The sequence below is a fragment of the Pelodiscus sinensis genome, chromosome 14, assembly GCF_052426305.1.
Source record: "Pelodiscus sinensis isolate ZL-2025 chromosome 14, ASM5242630v1, whole genome shotgun sequence".
Classification (NCBI taxonomy): domain Eukaryota; kingdom Metazoa; phylum Chordata; order Testudines; family Trionychidae; genus Pelodiscus; species Pelodiscus sinensis.
This window is the reverse complement of record NC_143065.1, coordinates 11,239,859-11,258,983: the sequence shown is the minus strand read 5'-3', so window position 1 is coordinate 11,258,983 and position 19,125 is coordinate 11,239,859. Positions and strand designations below refer to the sequence as shown.

The 19,125-nt window shown below is 51.2% G+C and overlaps 1 protein-coding gene across 1 annotated transcript; it reads left to right on the top strand.

The window, feature by feature from the left end:
- The first annotated feature begins 4,913 nt into the window (after positions 1 to 4,913).
- Positions 4,914 to 18,840, top strand: LOC102455640 (cytochrome P450 1A5). The gene is made up of 7 exons (XM_006126274.5): positions 4,914 to 5,069; positions 8,987 to 9,851; positions 10,321 to 10,447; positions 10,969 to 11,058; positions 11,151 to 11,274; positions 13,105 to 13,191; positions 16,272 to 18,840. The coding sequence occupies exons 2-7, from the start codon at positions 9,006 to 9,008 to the stop codon at positions 16,576 to 16,578; spliced, it is 1,581 nt and encodes a 526-aa protein (XP_006126336.3). The 5' UTR covers positions 4,914 to 5,069; positions 8,987 to 9,005; the 3' UTR covers positions 16,579 to 18,840.
- The last annotated feature ends 285 nt before the right edge of the window (positions 18,841 to 19,125 follow it).

Sequence of the window (19,125 nt, the reverse complement as noted above, 5' to 3'; positions counted from 1 at the left end):
CCAGCGACTTGTGAGTGGCATAGATAACCATGCCGTACCCGAGTTAAGATTTATGCCAGATCCCTGTTAGGATCCAAATGTGTTTGTTTAAAACAGCTCCCTGGCCACAATAGCCATTTAAATTGTGCCTGCTGCAGTTGAAAACAGTGTATCTGGTTTAGCACTGTCAGCTATATTCTGGAGCAAACAGATCAGCACCATGCAGTCTGGTTGGGGGGAAGTATGAGCTGCCTCCAGATCCTGTTTGGATGAAAGGACCCACAAATGCATCCATTTGCTCAGCCAGTGCTTTCACGGTTCTTAAAGATTAAGCTAGGCCTTAGCCTGCAAGTCAGCCTGAAACTTGAATTTTGCACCTGTAACTTCTAAATACTCCATCTTATATGCACGGTTCGTGGAACAAATGAATAGATTGTAGCTTGTATTTCTGAGAGTGCAAGCTCTCTCTCTCTCCTCTGTTTGCCAGAAGCTGGGAATGAGCAGAAGGGGAGGGATCACTTGATGATCGCGTCTTCTGTTCGTTCCCTCTGGGGCATCTGGTATTGGCCACTGTTGGGAGAAAGGCTACCGGGCTAGATAGACCTTTGGTCTGTCCCAGTATGGCCATTCTTATGTCCATGGCCTGCACACCACACATGTGAGAAGCAAAAAATAATAATAAAAAAAACCCCTCACTGATGTAGCCCCCACTGAGATGGAGAAAGACTCTCCCCTCAGTCCCCTGACATACCAGAGCTTGGGGGAGGGAGGGCCAGGATAGTAGATTTTGTGTGTTCCAGGCCCATGGAGCACCAGCACAGACTCCCCAAATGCTGCCCCCTGAGCATGGGGGCCGGATCCAGACAAGCTGGGGGCTGTATCCAGCCTCCAGGCCTGAGGTTCCCCACCTCTGCTGTATAGAGTCTTTGGGGAATTGGATAAGGCTTCTTGACTGTTTTCTGCAAGATCTACAAGGCTGTGTGGTTGCAACTGGTTCTCTTGGGCACTTGCTTCCTGCATTTAGACTAGTCATAAGTCCAGGAGGTGAGGGAAGTTACGGGGTGTCAGAGTAGGAACTATAAAGTTATTCAAGTGTGGGGCTGACAGCCAATACACAGAGTAGAGTAGTTACTACACTTCATAGTGGTCGCAGGCAGATGAAGTCACTTGTGCAGGAGGTTGAAAAGACCCTCTCCAAGCAAGCCTGTGGGCTCTGCACAAATCACTAGTGATTCCCAGGTATGAAAGGGCTGGGAAGACCTTGCAGGAGCTGAGCAGATTCCTCAGTGTGAGAGCGGGCACCTGGTGATGGCGGCGTGTGCCCCGTTCCAGGACTCACAACCAGTGTCCCCTGTCAGCCCTGCGTTTGTGCAGGGGCCCAAGAGAGATCCCACTGCTGCTCAGCTGATTCGCAGGAGCCCCACAGCTGGGTGAGTGTTTATCATGGTGGTGCACATTTCCACAAGCCGTAGTGCACACAACAAAATTTATTCTGCACATGGGTGGAAAAGATTAGAGGAGGGACATTGCTCGCAGCCCCAGGCAGAAGTATGCATTGAATGAAGGGGGAACTGCTCAGGCGGGTGGGGGGAGGGGCAGAAAGAGCAAAAGGCTGAGAACCTCTGCCCTCCAGCACTCTCCTCCTGCCCCTGAGCTGCTGCTAAGGGAGCCCCACTCTACCAAGGCTAAGGCCGCCTAAAGCCAGCTCCTGATTTCTGCATCCCAAAGCCAGGGCCCCTTAGGGGTAGCAAGCAGGACACTGAGCCGGGGCCAGAGGGGGCTGCTGAGCTTTGCTGAGGCTTCCGCTCAGGGTGGGGCCCTGGCTTCAGGCTTTCTGCCCTGGGCCCAGCCAGGGCGATGCGGGCCCTGCTTGCCCCCCCCGCCCCCCCCCCGCAACCTGCTTGCAGCCTCCCAGGGCCCCCTGGGGGAGAGCAGCTGTTGGAGGGGGCCCAGGTTTGAAGGCCCGGGGCGGCTCAGCTCCCAGCCTGGGATAGCAAAGGGGTGATATGAGGGGGGATCGGCCCCCCCTCCCCGCCTAAATCCGTCCCGAAGCTGCAGCAGCAGCTAGCTCCTACGAGCAGCTCCCGGCTCCTGCCAAGCGCTGGCGGCGCGGCTCGGCTCGGCTGCCGGGGTTAATGAGGACAAGTTCAAGGAATCTGCAGCCTTCCGTGCCAGGCGCCTGCAGCGGAACCTCCCGCACCTGAGCGCACCCTGCCCCCGAGCCAGCCCGCAGCCTGGGACCCTCCCCCGAGCCAGACCCTCCGCCAGAGCCAAACGCGCCTCCCTGGGTGCCAGCCCGGGGCAGGGGTCCCTGCAGGCCGAGCGGGCTGGATCCGCTGCAGCAGCCCAGGCAGCGAGCCCCCGGCGCGGCCTCAGGGTCCCAGCCCCTTGCAGGCTACGAGGCAGTCCGGGCGGCGGGACATTGCTGCCCGTCCAGGCTGGTGGCGGCAGTGGGATGGGGCCGGGGCCGGCGTGCGGGAAATGGGCTCGGGGGGTGCTGAGCGGAGAGCGATACCGGGGGCTGTCTGCAGACCCTGCCCCCTCCCCCGCCTGCTTCCTTGCATGCGAACAGGGCTCGCGTTAGCTCTTTACAGCCCCCTCCCTCCTAGCCCCCCCCTTCCCTCCGCGGCATCTGGGAGAAGAAAGCGGGCAGAAGAAAGAGTAACAGGGCGCGGTCCCTTTAAGAGCCCTCCCCTAGCGTGACTGGGTGACCAGGGCGCGACAGGTTTGTCCGGAGAGTGAAATCATTCGAGGCCCCTTCTCACGCGATGCCCCGGAGCCCCGGGGCTGCCCCCTCGTCCCCTCCCACTGCACAGCCCGGGGTGAGGGGAGGGGCTGGAGCGGGGCAGCCCCCTCCCGCCCCGCCTCCAAGGGCCCGGGATCAGGGCCGGGTGGCTGGCGGGGTGTTTGCTCCAAGCCCCCAGCCTCGCCCCTCTTCCGCCGCTTCGAAGCCGGGACTCCGGCTGAGCCGCTTGCAGCTGCTGCTCCGTGGGCCCGATCCTGCCGTCGCGGGGCGCCGCCCCCCCCCAATCTCAGTGGGACCCGGATCGGGCCCTGCCTTAGGGGGAATAGCTCAGACGCGCTCAGCGTGCGCTGCCCGCTGGGGGTCAATGGAACCCGGCCAGAGGGGAGTAGCCCCTGGCTGTGTCGCCAGTCAGCGCCTACCCACCTCGCCCGCCCCACGCGTGACCAGGGCCGGGGGAGCTTCCCGCAGGGATGGGGGGCTTCCGGCAGGTTGCCCATTCCTGCGGTCCCTGCTCATCTGCCCTTGCGCCCTCCGCACGCGAGGGTCCCTCCGGCCACGTTGCGCAAAAGGTGCTTTTGGAGCAGTGACCTCCCGGCCCCCGCCCCAGCTCCCCTGGGCCCTTCCCCAATCTCCTGTTTGCACGGGGCGCGTGGTGAACCGGAGCCAACGCGCTTCTCACGCGAACCTCACCAATCGTTAACCTGGCCCGGCTCTGCCTGGAAACCCTCTGCGCTGGGCGCGCAGCCCGGCCCCTCTTTCATCCCCCCCCCCCAGACCCACGGCCCCTGGCTCCTGGAGAGTGCCACGGGGTGGGTCATGTCCCAGGGCCAGGAAAACGTTGCCCTGTGGTGATCGGGGGCGCCACGCTGCACAGCCCTGGGGAGAAATAGAGCAGCGCAGGGCAGATGAAGGATGCGCTGTGTGTGGGGGGGGGGGAGGTTTGTGGATGGGGCTTCCCTCCCCTTCTCCCTTATGAAACTTTCCCTCCCCTTCTCCCTTATGAAACTTTCCAATTACGATCCCTGCTTCCCAAGGTTACTGCCTGGCCCGGGCATGTTACAGGCGCTTTACAGAACCACACGGGCTGTGGAACTGCCACTGCTCTTAATCTGCTCCGTGGCTAATTACCAGTTATGGCCTTGCTCGCGGGACTTTAGGGCTGGCTCCCAGACCTCTGCTCTAACCAGAAAGGGCATTTTCACGTCGGTTTTCTGCGTACCACCCTCCCCGCTCCGCAAAGGAACTGAGCCGTTGGGTGCAGGTGCGGCTTGTCTGAGCGCTGCTTCTCCCGAGAGAGCTCAAAGGACGAGGAGGGGTCTCCCAGCCCTGGGGGGAGGGTGGGACAGGGCCCTGTGGGGGGAATGGCCTGGGAGCAGAGGAGCGGGTTAGGAACTTCAGGGCTAAGGAAGCGGTGCCTGTACAGAGGTTGCCCGGAGAAAAGCTCTATGTGCCTACAAAGCGTGTGCGCAGAGCTTGGACCAATACAAAGGCTCCCCCCTTTCTCTCCCAAATTGCACCCCTCTCCTGAGTTCACAGGGGTCAGTGAGACTGCACTGGCCTAGGAGTGGCCCGTGGCGCAGCTGCCCCTGCACAGGGCTGATGGTGTGGAGGGCTAAAACTGGCTGGGTATTGCGCGCACCAGGGCGCATTCGGCACGCTTGGAAACATCCCTTGGAGCTCCCCGGAGCCCGGGCGCAGAGATACCCACCCTACAGCCTCCCCCTGCCAATAAAGACTCCCAGGGGCTAGTGAGCAAGGACCAGCCAGAGCCGAGGCTGGGGGATCCGGGTTGCCTGAAGCTGGACGGAGGCGCTAGCCGGGTTCTGGCACGGGCAGAGCCAACCTCGCCAGGCGCGCTCTCCAGCAGACGCAGCGCCGGAGAGCCCCTGCGTCTTGCCCTGGCGCCTCTGCGCTGGGAATCCCTGGCTCTCTCCAAGGAGCCTCTGGCGCGGGCGTGGGTCTGACCGAGCTTCTCTCCCCCCGCTATTGGCCTCTGACAATTTCTGCGGAGCTGATCTCTGCCCACAGGTCGCGCCTCTGTCCTGTCCCCTGCAACCCACCGCGGCGGGGAGGATGGGGAGGGAGGGAGCGGCCGGTCCCTCCTTGAGAGGTAGAAGCTCCTCGCACACTTTTGTCACGTGACGGGAGACGGCTCGGCCAATCAGGGCGCGAGGAGGTGCATATAAAGCCAGCAGAAAGTAGCACGCCAGGCAAGCTGCTGGCGAGGAGCACGTTGTGGGCACCGCAAACCCCAGGGCCTCTCCGAGTTGCACCCAGGCGCGCCCCACTCCTGAGAAGCGGTCTCCAAGGCAAGCTGCGCCGAGCATCCCGGACAGACGCGCAGGTACCGCAGGGCTGCTTCCCCCGCCTACCCGTCTCCGCAGTGCTTCCCCTGGGGTGCCAGATCCGGCGCCGTGTAAACGCTTGTGGGGAGGGGGGCTGCTAAATGTGGCTGCCTGGGGGCTTTGCATATAGGTAGAAAAATCTTTCTCTCTCCTCACCAAGGACAGCCCTTGTCAGGCGCTCCAATTACCTGCCCCCTCCTGCGACGCACGCTCGGGAGCGGAGGGAGAGGAATCTAAACCTGATCGCCAAAAACCAGAACGAAACCAAATAGCTGGACCGGTGCCCTATGTGCCTCTGCCTGTAACTCGCAGGGGACAGTTATAATGGCAGGAAGCCATGCACACAATCAGCAATAACTAAGGGCCAAATCGAGGGTCTGTCAAAGTTCTTAGCAAAACTTTTGTCCCAGGGCAAAAGGATGGAGTCCCTAAATCTCTTGCCCCTGGCTTGAGTAACTGGCTGAGAACCTTGTAGTTAGTGGAGTGTGGCTGATCTGGGTCTCTGTGTGTGGGTGTGTCATTGGGGCTCCCAGATGAAAGCTCTGACTGCTCTTCCTCGAGGCTTGGAGGAGTAAGGAATGTAGGATGGAGCATAATAACCCTTGTGGAGGGTAAAGGGGGAATAAATTGAAATCTCCTAGAAGGAACAAAAAATGGAGGCCAAGGGAAGTCAATAGTGTTTGGCAAAACTCTTCCCTGAAACCCCACAGATTTGCTTTAGATCCATTCAGATGCTCTGAGCTCAATGCCCCCAAGATACGATCCTTGGTTTCAGATCTTCCTCCACCCCTCGTGCCTTGGCTCTGCAGAGTAAATGTGTCTTCTCTGGGACCCGCTTGGCTCGCTTGCAAAGGTGGAAAGCTGCCACTTAATACTCTCCAAGTCTCCAACGATTTCCCTTCCCTAAACAATTAGGAACCAGTCCTGTTTGTGCATGGAGCCCATGCAATGATGGGCACAAATGTCTAATCTGGGGTGCCTGGTGACTTTAAAAAAATACCCACCCCCAAGAGAACAGACCCTTTTTAAATAGTTGACCCATCACCTCCTTGTCCTCTGTCATCTTTCTATTCAGTCACATGCTTCCTTCAGTGTGAACTAGGTGAAGGAAATCCCAGTCCAGATTTTTCCTATCTTGGTAACTTACATCTCTCCCTTCCATGGAAACATGAGGTGCACTCTCTTCTCCACCAGTCTTTCATGGGTGAATCAGTGACACTATAACCCACCCAGTGCTCTTTGGAACTGATAAAGTCCAGTGTATCTGAAACATGCATGCCTAAAGTAACAGGTGTCTGATCCCAGGTGTGGTAAGCAGAGACAGCTGCTCATTCAACGCACCCTTCTGGAGAGAGGCATGCAGGGGTTATCACAGACTCTTGACTAAAACTGCACTGGCCTGAAGAAACGGGGTGCGGTCTAAGGATGTTAAATAGCGAGTAATTTACTAGTTGAGTAGTCAATGGGATTTCCATCGACTAATCAATAGGCCCCTGCTGGGGATCTTGTACATTTCAAAGGAGGAGTGCATGTGCAGCCCAGGGCCAGCGGGAAGTCCCTCTGACTCCGAGCTGCACGTGGGTGCCAGCTCTGAAATGTACAAGAGTTGAAAAGCACCCTCATGGAGCCTGGACTCAGTCCCCCACTGACCCCAGACCCCTTGCGGCACTGCTGCTTTGAAATGCCCCGTGGAGCCCAGTTCTGTGTGGCATTTCCCTGGAACCTGGGGTCAGCTGGGGACTCCCCAGCTGATCCCGGGCTCCACATGGCGCTGCCGCTTTGAAATGGTATGGCAGGGTTTTTAAAGGGGCAGCGCCACACAGAGCCCAGGTATGGGCGCCGTGTGGTGCTGCGGCTTCGAAGTACCCCCTTCTCCCCCTTTTGCTGCCTTTATCTGATAAAGGCAGCAGGGGTGGGGGAAAATCGACTGGACTATCCAATAAGCTTTCACTTCTCAGATAGTGGACTAGTCCTTAACATCCTTAGTGCGGTCATACTAAGAAAGATCTTGGTAAGCCCATCTCTGCCTTGCCTATTCTTGGGAATCTTAAAAAACTGAGCTCAAACCCACAAGACTTGCATCCTGTGGTACCTTCAGAAAGACTAGGGACATCCGACTCTGTCAGGGCCAAATTACAACATGGGTAGTTACACTCTGCACCCCAGAATGTCCTCTTGGTAAAGCATCTTTTCTTTGTTCCCATAGTGAATGAGGGTATCCTACTGACAACCTATCAGGGAACCATCAGGTTCTGCTCCAGGCATTGCAATATGTCCACAACGGGGTTCTTTGGGGCTCTGAAGCAAAATCCTGCCTGTGGTGTTTAGATGGGCTGGGTTGGATGTCACCAGGCTGGCAGTGACCCATGACTAATCCGTGGGGCTGCTAACAGGGCCATCCTTCAGTGCCTGGAAACCTGCCTGGGTGAAAACAGCATACACCAGAGGGTCTTGATTTCACCCTTATGAGCCAGGTATAACACCGAGATAGCAGCACTAGGAGCTCCCTGTCTCTGTCTCTTGTGCTGCTGGAGTCACCAGCTAAGTGAGTTTCCCCAGTAACTCATCAGGTCCTTTACAGTGCACATAATCTCTTCTAGCCTTCCCTAGCTAATTCCCTCTACCTCTAACTGCGCCCCAGGGACTCTATCTAAGGGTATGTCTACCCAGGCATAAAACCCGCACAGTTGGCCTGGCTCTGCCGCTGCAGGCTCACAAGGCTGAAATCTTGCTGAGGAGATGTTTGCGTTTAGGGTAGAACATAGCTCTGGGACTGTGCAAGGATGGATGAGCACAAGGTCCCGCTCCATCCCAAGCCCGAATGTGTCTACACAGCCCGTTTTAGCTCCACATGCCTGAGTCCAAGTCAGCTGATCTGGGCCAGCTGCAGCCACGCAATGGGGCTGTGCAGGCATAAGTGAACAGGCTGCACCATGTACACTGCAGAGCTAGTCCGTGTCATTTGAGTGTGCCCGTTATTTCGAAATACAATGGGCTCGCTATTCTGACGTCCCTGTAAGCCTCATTCTAGAAGGAGTACGGGATGTTTCGGAATAGCACTCTATTTCAAAATAAGAGTCGCGTAGTCAGTGCCAAATTTCGAAACAAGCGATTTCAAAATTGCCTCAAAATAAGCAACGCCATTTGTGTAGCTCAAATTATGTCACATATTTCGAGCACCGGGGGCAGTGTAGACGCACCCTACAGCTGCTAATAGCCCATTGTCACAAGCATATAGTGTGGAAAATACTTTAGGATCCTTTTAAAGTCTTGTGTCTATAAATGTAAAGGGCTAACTCTTAGGATGACAGGAGCAAGATCTCTTGCCCTGGAAACTGTTAGGAGTAAAATCAATGCAGCAAGTTTTGTCTCTGATTATTTCAAGTAAGGCAGTTCAAACAGAACGTGTCTCTGGGAAGTAGATTTTGCAGAGACGTGAAACAGCCTTTTGAAAAGGACCGCGTAGGTGTGTAAGCTAGAGTTAAGGCAATGAAATTTGTCACTTGATGCAGCTACAAAAGTACTGTCTGTGGAAACCTGACAGTACAAGGAACATCTAATGTGTTGAAAGCAACACTTCAACTTCATATCCTATCTCTTCTTTAAAGCCCAAAGAGGGCAATTTTGCTGTACGTGTTTATAGATCTTGTGTGGGTGTTAAAAGGCACTGCTGTTCACAAACTCGGTGATTCAATAAACCTAGAATTGTAAAGCTGGAAAATCAGCGAGACACCTCCGATGTACTACTCAAGGGTACAGGGCAGCATATGCAGACTGCTAGCCCAATGTAACTTGCCTAAAGTTGTAAACAAGGTTTCTTGACTACAAGCTTTGTGAAGCGACCAACAGAATGTTGCCTTGTAACTTGATGTGCCTCCTGCTCTTTACCTCTTACCTTTTTTTGTTTTAATCTTAGGGTTCTCAGGGCCTTGAAGATGGAGGCTGCCATATCCCTGGTGGGAAGCCAAGGCATTATCTCTGTCACTGAGATTCTTGTCGCCTCTGCTGTCTTCTGTCTGATCTCCCTGGTCATCCGATCCTTCCGGCAGCAGCTCCCCCAGGGGCTGAAGAGGCTGCCAGGACCCCGGGGTTACCCCCTCATCGGCAACGTGCTGGAGCTGGGGAGCAATCCACACCTGACCCTGACCCGGATGAGCCAGGAGTATGGCGACGTGATGCAGATCCGGATTGGCACCCGACCCGTGCTGGTGCTGAGTGGCTTGGACACCCTCAAGCAAGCCCTGGTGAAGCAAGCGGAAGACTTCATGGGGCGCCCTGATCTCTACAGCTTCCGATTCATTGCGGACGGCCAGAGCATGACTTTCAGCACGGACTCAGGGGAGGTGTGGCGAGCTCGCAGGAAACTGGCCCAGAGTGCCCTGAAGACCTTCTCTGTCTCCCCCAGCCCCAACTCTTCGTCCACCTGCCTGCTTGAGGAGCACGTCTCCAAAGAAGCAGACTACCTCGTCAAAAAGTTCCTGCAGCTGATGGAGGAGAAGAAAAGGTTTGACCCCTACCAGTACGTTGTGGTCTCTGTGGCCAACGTCATCTGTGCCATGTGCTTTGGCAAGCGTTATGACCATGACGACCAAGAATTACTCAGTATGGTCAACTTGAACAATGAGTTCGGGGATGTGGCTGCCTCCGGCAACCCTGCGGACTTCATCCCAGTGCTCCAGTATCTCCCCAGCCGCGCCATGAAAATCTTCAAGGATCTCAATAAGAGGTTCGACACCTTTGTGCAGAAGATTGTTAAGGAGCACTACAGCAGCTTTGATAAGGTAACTGCTTGGAGGCGATTCATTTGCATCCGTTTTCCTGCCCTCGTTTGCCTTTCCTCATTTGCTTTCTGGCTCAAACAAATATTGCTTGAAGCTGTGATCGTGGTGATTGTAGTACATCTTCTCTCTAGCCAAATAACAGGTCTCCCATGGACACTTTGCAAATTAAACCTAATTATTTCTTATAAACTATCCGATTGCTATATTTTGCTCTCCCTACTAAAGACTTTTTCAGTGGATTATAACTCTTTAATCCAAGTTTCATAGCTGCTGTAGGACGCAAGATAGTCCTCTTTTGTAGCAATTATCCTCCACTGAGACAAATAGCATGATCTGTTCAATGACTGTAGGGGAGAAAAGCTTATCTGCAGTGTAAATCATGCTTCAAGTTCACCCTCATGGCTCACTTATTTGCCCTGGTGTTGTGGAATTTATTACCGCTTGCAACCTGTAGATGTTGCTATTTCAGGACCACATTCGGGACATCACTGACTCCCTGATCGAGCATTGTGAGGAGAAAAAAGTGGACGAGTCTGCCAGCGTTCAGTTGTCTGATGAGAAGATTGTCACCCTTGTCAATGACCTCTTTGGAGCTGGTAAGGACACTTGCATTCAAACCCAAAGCAATCTCAGCTTTTGCTGTCCCATTTCTGGTAGCTCTCATTTGAAGGCCTAAAAAGGCTGTTTCAGTTGGCTGTTAGGAACAGAGCAATCACATTTTTTCCCAAACCAAATGCGGGGAAGTTGTTGAATCCAGAGTCTTTGGCAGTTCAGTCCCCCTGAAGGCCTCTGTAGGAACAGGAGCTATACAACAAGTTCTCAGGAGACCATTGTGTACTGTAGTTTAGTGCTGACAATTCAGAGTGAGGGACGATAAAACTAGAGCTGAACTAACATTTTGGGTCCAAACACTTCTGAATTAAAATCATGGCACCTCCACGCTTTTGATGAATCTTAGCAGGTTGTTGATAAAAAAAAAAAAAACTCTTGCTAATAGCATTGCTACTACGAACATTAACACTGTTAACCTGGCTGAGAAATGATGAAAATCGAAAGTCTCGGGTAGCAAATTTCCTTTGACTTGTCTAAAAGATGACTTTTCTTTGTGTCTAACCAGGCTTTGACACCGTGACAACAGCCTTGTCCTGGAGTCTTATGTATCTTGTGACCTATCCAGAAATTCAGAAGAAGATTCATGAAGAATTAGGTAGATTCGTGCTTTCTGTTATAAACTTGCTTCCATGTCTGTCTGTATCGCAAAGGCTGGATTCCAACGTCTTCCTCCATTCTAACCTGTAGATCGGATCATTGGCAGAGAGAGGCGACCCAGACTGTCAGACCGGCTCACGCTGCCTTACACAGAAGCCTTTATCTTAGAGATGTTCAGACATTCCTCCTTCCTGCCCTTCACCATTCCTCACTGGTAAGCCGTCCTCATCAGGCCTGGAGTGTGACACCGTTTTTGTGGTGCTACTCTGTGCGACTGGGCTTCTGACTCAGTCTGCAAGGAAGGAGGCAAACACAATTATTTTACTGTTATCACTTTAACTGCCTCCTGCTATGAAGCCAAGCAAACTATGCTCCTGTAGGACTTGTGCAAAGGGGGCCCTCCAGCCTTGCATGGAATATGGGGGAAATATGCAGCTGCACATTTTAATTCATTATTCAAACCCTTCAGGTAGTGTCTGTCTATGGGATTAGCTCCAGTTCGGCAGCTGATGAAGCTGTGTTGCTAGAGAGGTGACTTTAGCTGGGGTTTGTATTAGGGATGTTAACTAGCAGTTAGTTGACTAGTCAAGTACTCGACGGAATTTCCATCGACTAGTTGATAGGCACTTCCGCATTCCTCCTTTGAAATGTACAAGAGCCCTCACTGGGGCTGTTGTACATTTCAGAGGAGGAATGCGGAACTCCAGGTACAGCCCAGGGCCAGTGGGAAGTCCTGCTGACTCCGGGCTGCACATGGGTGCCTGCTTTGAAATGCACAAGAGTCCCCAACGGGAGCTGTTGTGCATTTCAAAGCAGCAGCGCAGCATGGAGCCTGGGGTCATGCTGTGCTGCTGCTTTGAAATGCCATGCGGAGCCAGGGTCAGCTGGGGACTCTGCAGCATTTCTCCAGAACCCCCAGTTCCCTGGGGACTCCCCAGCTGATCCCGGGCTCCATGAGTACAGCTGATCCCAGGCTCAGCTGTGCGGCATTGCTGCTTTCAAGTACCCCATTTTCCCCCTGCCCTTGCTGCTGATAGAGGCAACAAGGGGGGAAAATCGACTATCCGACAAGCATTTGCTTATCGGATAGTTGACTAGACTTTAACATCCCGGCTGTGTCTAGACTGGCATGATTTTCTGCAAATGCTTTTAACGGAAAGGTTTTAACGAAAAGCACTTTTTTGCAGAAAAGCATCCGTGCCAATCTAGATGCAGTTTTGCGCAAGAAAGCCCTGAGCACCATTTTCGCCATCGGGGCTTTTTTGCACAAAACAATACCACGTTGTCTACACTGGCCCTCTTGCACAAAAGCATTTGCGCAAGAGGGCTTTTGCCCGAACGGGAGCAGCATAGCATTTCCGCAAGAACACTGACAATCTTACATGAGATCGTCAGTGTTCTTGTGGAAATTCAAACGACCAGTGTAGACAGCTGGCAAGTTTTTCCGCAAAAGTAACTGCTTTTGCAGAAAAACTTGCCAGTCTAGACGCAGCCCCCTAGTTTATACCTAAGCAACAGCATTAGCTGCTGATTGCAAGCTTCTAAATCCCACGTAGAGTTTCACTTCAGATCAGTATTCCCTGTAAGCTGTGTGCTTGTGCAGCCACTGAGGAGTGATTCAGATGCCACCCAGCTGATTAGCAGAGCACCCACAGCTGGGGTCTTTGGTGCACATTCCCACATACCTCAATGTACATAAAATTATTCCACACATGAATGGAAAAGATTAGAGAGAACATTGCTTCAGACCTTCCAGTTGGCCTCATGCTATACCTCTAACAGCCTTGCACTGTTTCTTAATGTTTTCTCTTCTTTGGGAGAAACGATGTCACCTGATCAGTTCAACAGGAATTCTTTGCCAGTATGAGTTTGACAGTTCTTAATTCCCCAGAAATGTCCACAATTAACATAGCAAGTACAGACAAGGAAGTTTGAGGAATGCAAATGAAAAGATGTACACAGTTCTCTGGAACTTGACCTCACTTAGATTCACCTGCAAGGGACCTTGCTGCGTTTTAAACTTGACAGCCCCTGTTTCTTCCAGCACAACGAAACCCACTGCACTGAATGGCTACTTCATCCCAAAGGACCTCTGTGTGTTTGTCAACCAGTGGCAAGTCAATCACGACGAGTAAGTCCATTCCATCCAAATAAAACCGCTTTTTGTCTATTTCCCCACCCTGCTGGGATCCAGTCTCTTGCAGACAGCAGCTAGATTATGTTTAACCTAGTGTAGGGAAAGTCATGCCTCACCGACCAGTTAGAATTCTTTCATGGAGTCGACAAGCATTTGATTAAGGGTGATCCAGTTGATATTGTATGCTTGGCTTTTCAGAGAGCTTTTGACAAGGCCCCTTCCTCACCAAAAGCACTTAAGGCAACCAAGTAGCCATGGGATAAGAGAAAGGTCTTCTCACGGATCAAACTGGTGAAAGGCTAGGAATAAATGATCAGTGCTCACCATACAGAGGTTAACAGCAAGTCACCCCACAGTTTTACTGGGACTTGCGCTATTCAACATTAATTAGGGAACTGGAAAAGGGGGCGAAGTCGCAAAGTTTGAAGATAATACAAAATTATTCAAGATAAGTCCGAAGCTGATTGAAAAGAGTTAAAGGCGTCTGTCAAAAAATGGATAAGTGGGCAATGAAATGGCAATACCACATCGGGGGGGGGGGGGGGAGGGGGAACATCCCAACTATACACCTACAATGACAGGGACTATATTGGCTGTTACCACCCAACAAAGTTCTTGGAGTCACCACAGAGTCATCTGAAAACTTCCATTCAGTGCACAGACATGATCAAAAACAAACAGGCTGTGTTTACACTGCACCCCTTTTCCGGAAAAGGGATGCAGATGAGAAGTCGGAATTGCAAATGAAGCAGGGGGATTTACATTTTCCCCGCTTCATTTGTATAAACACGGCTGCGGCTTTTTTCCGGCTCGGGGCTTTGCCAGAAAAAAGCACCAGTCTAGACGGGGATCTTTCGGAAAATAAAGCCTTTTCTGAAAGGTCCCTTATTCCTGATTTTAAGAGGAATAAGGGACCTTTCGGAAAAGGTTTTATTTTCCAAAAGATCCCTGTCTAGACTGGCGCTTTTTTCTGGCAAAGCCCCGAGCCAGAAAAAAGTGGCAGCCGTGCTTATACAAATGAAGCGGGGAAAATTTAAATCCCCCGCTTCATTTGCAATTCCGACTTGTCTCATCTGCATCCCTCTTCCGGAAAAGGGGTGCAGTGTAGACACAGCCACAGTGTCCCTTTTTAAGAGACCTAAGACAGAAAATATCATCATGCCACTATATACATTCCTGATGCCCTCATTCCTCAAATACTGTGTCTAGTTCTGGTTGCCCTATCTCAAAGGCACTAGTAGAACTGGAAAAGTTTCAGAGAAGGGCAAAAAAGATGACAAAACTAAAAAGATTAAGGCATTCAATCAATGGCTATAAAAATCATGACTGGTGTGGAGAAACTGAATAGGGAATGTTGAAACAACACAAGCCAAGGATCACCGAACAAAGTGAACAGACAGCAGATCTCCCCACACAGTGCACAACTAACCTACAGAACTCATTGCCATTGGATAGTGTGATGGCCAAAAGTAGAATGGAGTTAAAAAAAAAGAGAGGTTCATGGAGGATAGGCCCATAATGGATGGTCTGGGATGTAACTGGTTTTCCCAGGAAGATTTCAAAGATGAGACCTCAGTTAACTCTTTTGATTCCATTTAATGATTTGGTTTCCCTTCAGCAGAAACTGTCACTAACAAAATGGCTTAAACTCATTCCTGGTAGAATTGCATAAACTTGCAAGTACAGGACCCCAGATCTGAATGTAGCTGGCGCTGGGGTGAGCACTCACCCCCACAATGCCTCCTGCTGGGAATTAGCTCTTCAGCTCTGGAGCACCCCCTTTCAGCTGGTGGCTCACTCGCTGTTACCTATTTTCCCTCCACCTCTGCGTTAGGACCCACATCCATCCTGGACCATGGGGTCCTCCCCTCTGGGTACTACCCTGCCACACAGCCTGGGGCCTTTCCCCTCAGAAACCTCAACCCTCTACACCCACCTTGCCTCAGTGACCCCCCACCCCCCCAGTCTTCATCTAGCCCCTGCCTCAGGGGCAGACTGCAGTCTGAAAAGGCCACTCAGTATTGGCAAGGGGGTGGACCTGCTGCCTTTGCCTACCCTGGCTACCTCTCTGCAGTCCTAGTAGCCTCAGGCCTTGCTTCAGGCCGTGCAGCCTGGGAGCTTGCCTGGTCAGAGCTTCTCCAGCTCTGCCTGCCTTTCCTCAGCCCTGCTCTAAATCAGGAAGCCTCCAGCTTCCCTAGCAGCCAGGTCCCTCCTGCTCCACTGCTGGAGCAAGAGTGAGTCTGTCTGCACTCTTCCAGGAGCCTGCCTTTATACTGCCCTCAGCTGGGCCCTAATTGGCTAATTCCTGCCACAGCTGCTGGCTCTACAGCTCCGTGGCTCCAGCCCTCTCCAAGGGCTGGGTTTGAATTCTTGAAGGGCCACTTCAGGGCAGATGCTCTGCCACATTAGCCCAGACAATGTGGCTGTGTCTAGACTGGCCAGTTTTTCCGGAAAATCAGCCGCTTTTCTGGAAAAACTTGCCAGCTGTCTACACTGGCCGCTTGAATTTCCGCAAAAGCACTGACTTCCTACTGTAAGAAATCAGTGCTTCTTGCGGAAATACTATGCTGCTCCTGTTCGGGCAAAAGTCCTGTTGCGCAAAAGTTTTGCGCAAAAGGGCCAGTGTAGACAGCTGAGATTTGTTTTCCGCAAAAGCCCCGATGGCGAAAATGGCAATTGGGGCTTTTTTGCGGAAAAGCGCGTCTAGATTGGCACGGACGCTTTTCCGCAAAAGTGCTTTTGCAGAAAAGTGCTTTTGCAGAAAAGCACTTTTTGCAGAAAAAGCGTCCTTCCAATCTAGATGCTCTGTTCCGAAAATGCTTTTAACGGGAAACTCTTCCATTAAGCATTTCTGGAAAATCATGCCAGTCTAGACACAGCCTGTGTTGCAGAAGGCCAAGAAGATAAAATGGCTTGGTTGCAGTTGCAGTGTTCAAAATAAGGGCGCACTTGACTGATAACAGTGAGGTTGAAAACCATTGTCACATCAGGCATCTACTCTGATGAGGACTGTGCTGAAATGCCTGCTAGTCCTTCAGAGGTGGTACAATTGCTGTCTTCTCCTTCCATTTTAGGAAGCTTTGGAAAGATCCTTCCACCTTCAGCCCCGAGCGTTTCCTCACCATTGACGGGATGGAGGTCAACCGGGCCGAGAGCGAGAAAGTGATGACATTCGGCCTGGGGAAGAGGAGGTGCATTGGGGAGAACATTGGCAAGTGGGAGATCTTCCTCTTCCTGACCACCCTGCTTCAGCAACTGGAGTTCAGCATACGTGATGGGGAGAAGGCGGACATAACGCCTCAGTACGGACTGACCATGAAGCACAAGAGGTGTGAGCACTTCCAGATTCAGCAGCGCTTTGAGGTGAAGAGCTCTGAGTGAGCTCCCTGGCCTTCCAGCTAGGACAAGGGGATGGGGAGATGCCACATCACAGTATTTTGGCTTGTGGAAATCACCCCCCCAATGCTATGTTAGGGCTGACATGCCCTAGAGCGTCAGATATCACAGGCTGTGTTGACTCTGCATCTGAACTGACACAGTGGCGGTTGGGTCCTATCTGACTTGCACTTGCTACTGCCGTCTGCTGGCCTTCCAAGAGTGTATTGCAAACTGACCAAGCCTGCCCCGTGTACTCTGAGGAGCATGCCGTGTGGGGCTACCCGATATGTCACCTAGCTAGTGCCATCATGCTTACCTGCAGAAACAACAGACTTCGCAGATATATTTTGATCAGGTAGCTACTGATCTTGTGAGGTTTGATGCTGAGTTCTCTGCAAAACTGCTCTGGATGTCCCTGAGGTGCAGGCCTTTTATGATGGACACCTGGGCTACGTCTAGACTGGCATGATTTTCCGGAAATGCTTTTAACGGAAAATTTTTCCGTTAAAAGCATTTTCGGAAAAGAGCATCTAGATTGGCACGGACGCTTTTCCGCAAAAGCACTTTTTGCGGAAAAGCGTCCGTGGCCAATCTAGACATGCTTTTGTGCAAAAAAAACCCCGATCGCCATTTTCATGATCGGGGCTTTTTTTGCGCAAAACAAATCTCAGCAGTCTACACTGGCCCTTTTGCGCAAAAAGGACTTTTGCCCGAACGGGAGCAGCATAGTATTTCCGCAAAATGCACTGATTTCTTACAGTAGGAACTCAGTGCTTTTGCGGAAATTCAAGCGGCCAGTGTAGACAGCTGGCAAGTTTTTCCGGAAAAGCAGCTGATCTTCCGGAAAAAGTGGCCAGTGTAGACACAGCCCTGGGTTTTATTGTGTGCCTTAGTTTAGAATAAGCAATTTTGGCCCAAGTTTGTCGCTGAAATTAACTAGCTAGCTGTGGCGGCAAAATCGATATGAAATATAGAATTTAATGTACAACCTGTAATTGGAGCACACGTTACAACCATTCTGTATCCTCTCATAGACTAAAAGTTTTGAGGAGAAACATAACCCCAGTCTCTCAAATGGCTGGGGTTGAACAACTTTTAGTCTAGGAATAGTGAAACTTGCATTCTTTGCAGAAAGCTAGCTCATACCCATGCACTGCTTAAATCCTATTTTGAAGACTCGTGTGAACTTCAGTGTTGTAGGGGGGGAATTTCACCCGGTTTGTGGCTGGCCATCTAAATCTGCCCCTGGTCTACACGAGGGCTTTATTTTGAAATAACTCCACTAGGGTCAAACTAATAAGTGGAGCATCCACACTACCAAGCCTGTTATTTCGAAATCACAGGCCACTTATTTTGAAATCTGGACTCCTGCTTTCCTTGAGGAGTAATGTGAATTTCAAAATCGTTATTTTTGAAATAGCGGTAGTGTGGATGCTCCGGTGCCACTATTTGAAATAACGACCCCCCCAGAGGCATTCAGACTAATTACTCCCCAGTGCTTCCTGGGGCTCTAAGTCAAGGTAGCACGTCCACATTAAGGGAGCCTGCCTCGGACTAACTTCGAGGCTTTCCTGTAGTGAGGACATGCTATTTTGATTTTGTTATTTTGGGAGTTAAATTGAATGTAGTTATTTCAAAATCATTTCCTAGTGTAGACATGGCCTCATGGTAGCCCTCTCCCTGAAATATGTTAGACTAATAGAACATGCTCCACTTGTATGAAACATGAAAGTGCTGGGATTTGAGCATTTCCTTTAATACTTGGAATTTTTTAGGGCTACTTCAATAACCCCTGGTAAACAACCTGATACTGTTATACATGAATTAGAGGTCCTACTAGACCAGGTCCAGTAGTTTGACAAACTTCTTCAAAGTTGCAAGTTAAAATGGGTGAAAACAGAAGGCAGACAGTGAGGGGAAACTCAAAAGACCTTATTTACCTGCAAACTGTATTGCAGCTCTTTAAAACTAGTTGTTCGAGAGCATTTGTAACCAATGTAGATGTTCAGTCTGTAAAAGGTGAAGAGTAGGAGGGACAGTAAGGGGCACCTTTATACTGACAATCTCTGCAGCATTTCATATGTGCATCCAGAATGCTGTTATCACCACTACAAATACAAAGTGTATCAATGCTCACTGCATGCTTATATTGTACCTGGCTGAAATGTGATCTGTACAGAACAGTTTCATTTAACTGATAAAACATAGTTAAGAATCTCATGTAGACAATGTCTGAAATAAACATTAGCATGGGATGCTCTTGATTGTAGCCTGAGTCTGATTTTAAACACTCAGATTCTCTATTCTGAAATCCACCAACTGTTACCTCACTGTAGGAACTATCTTACCAATCAAATCAATGGGAATTTTGCAGTCCTCACTAAGGGTGCAGCTACACAGCACCCGAAATGCAAAATAAGATATGCAATTTGTGCTACGCAAATAGCGTTTATTACACTATTTTGAAATTCAATTCAATTTTGAAATTTGGTGTCTCCACAATGTCAGATGTCAAAATAGTGCATTATTTCGAGACATCCCTTAACCCTT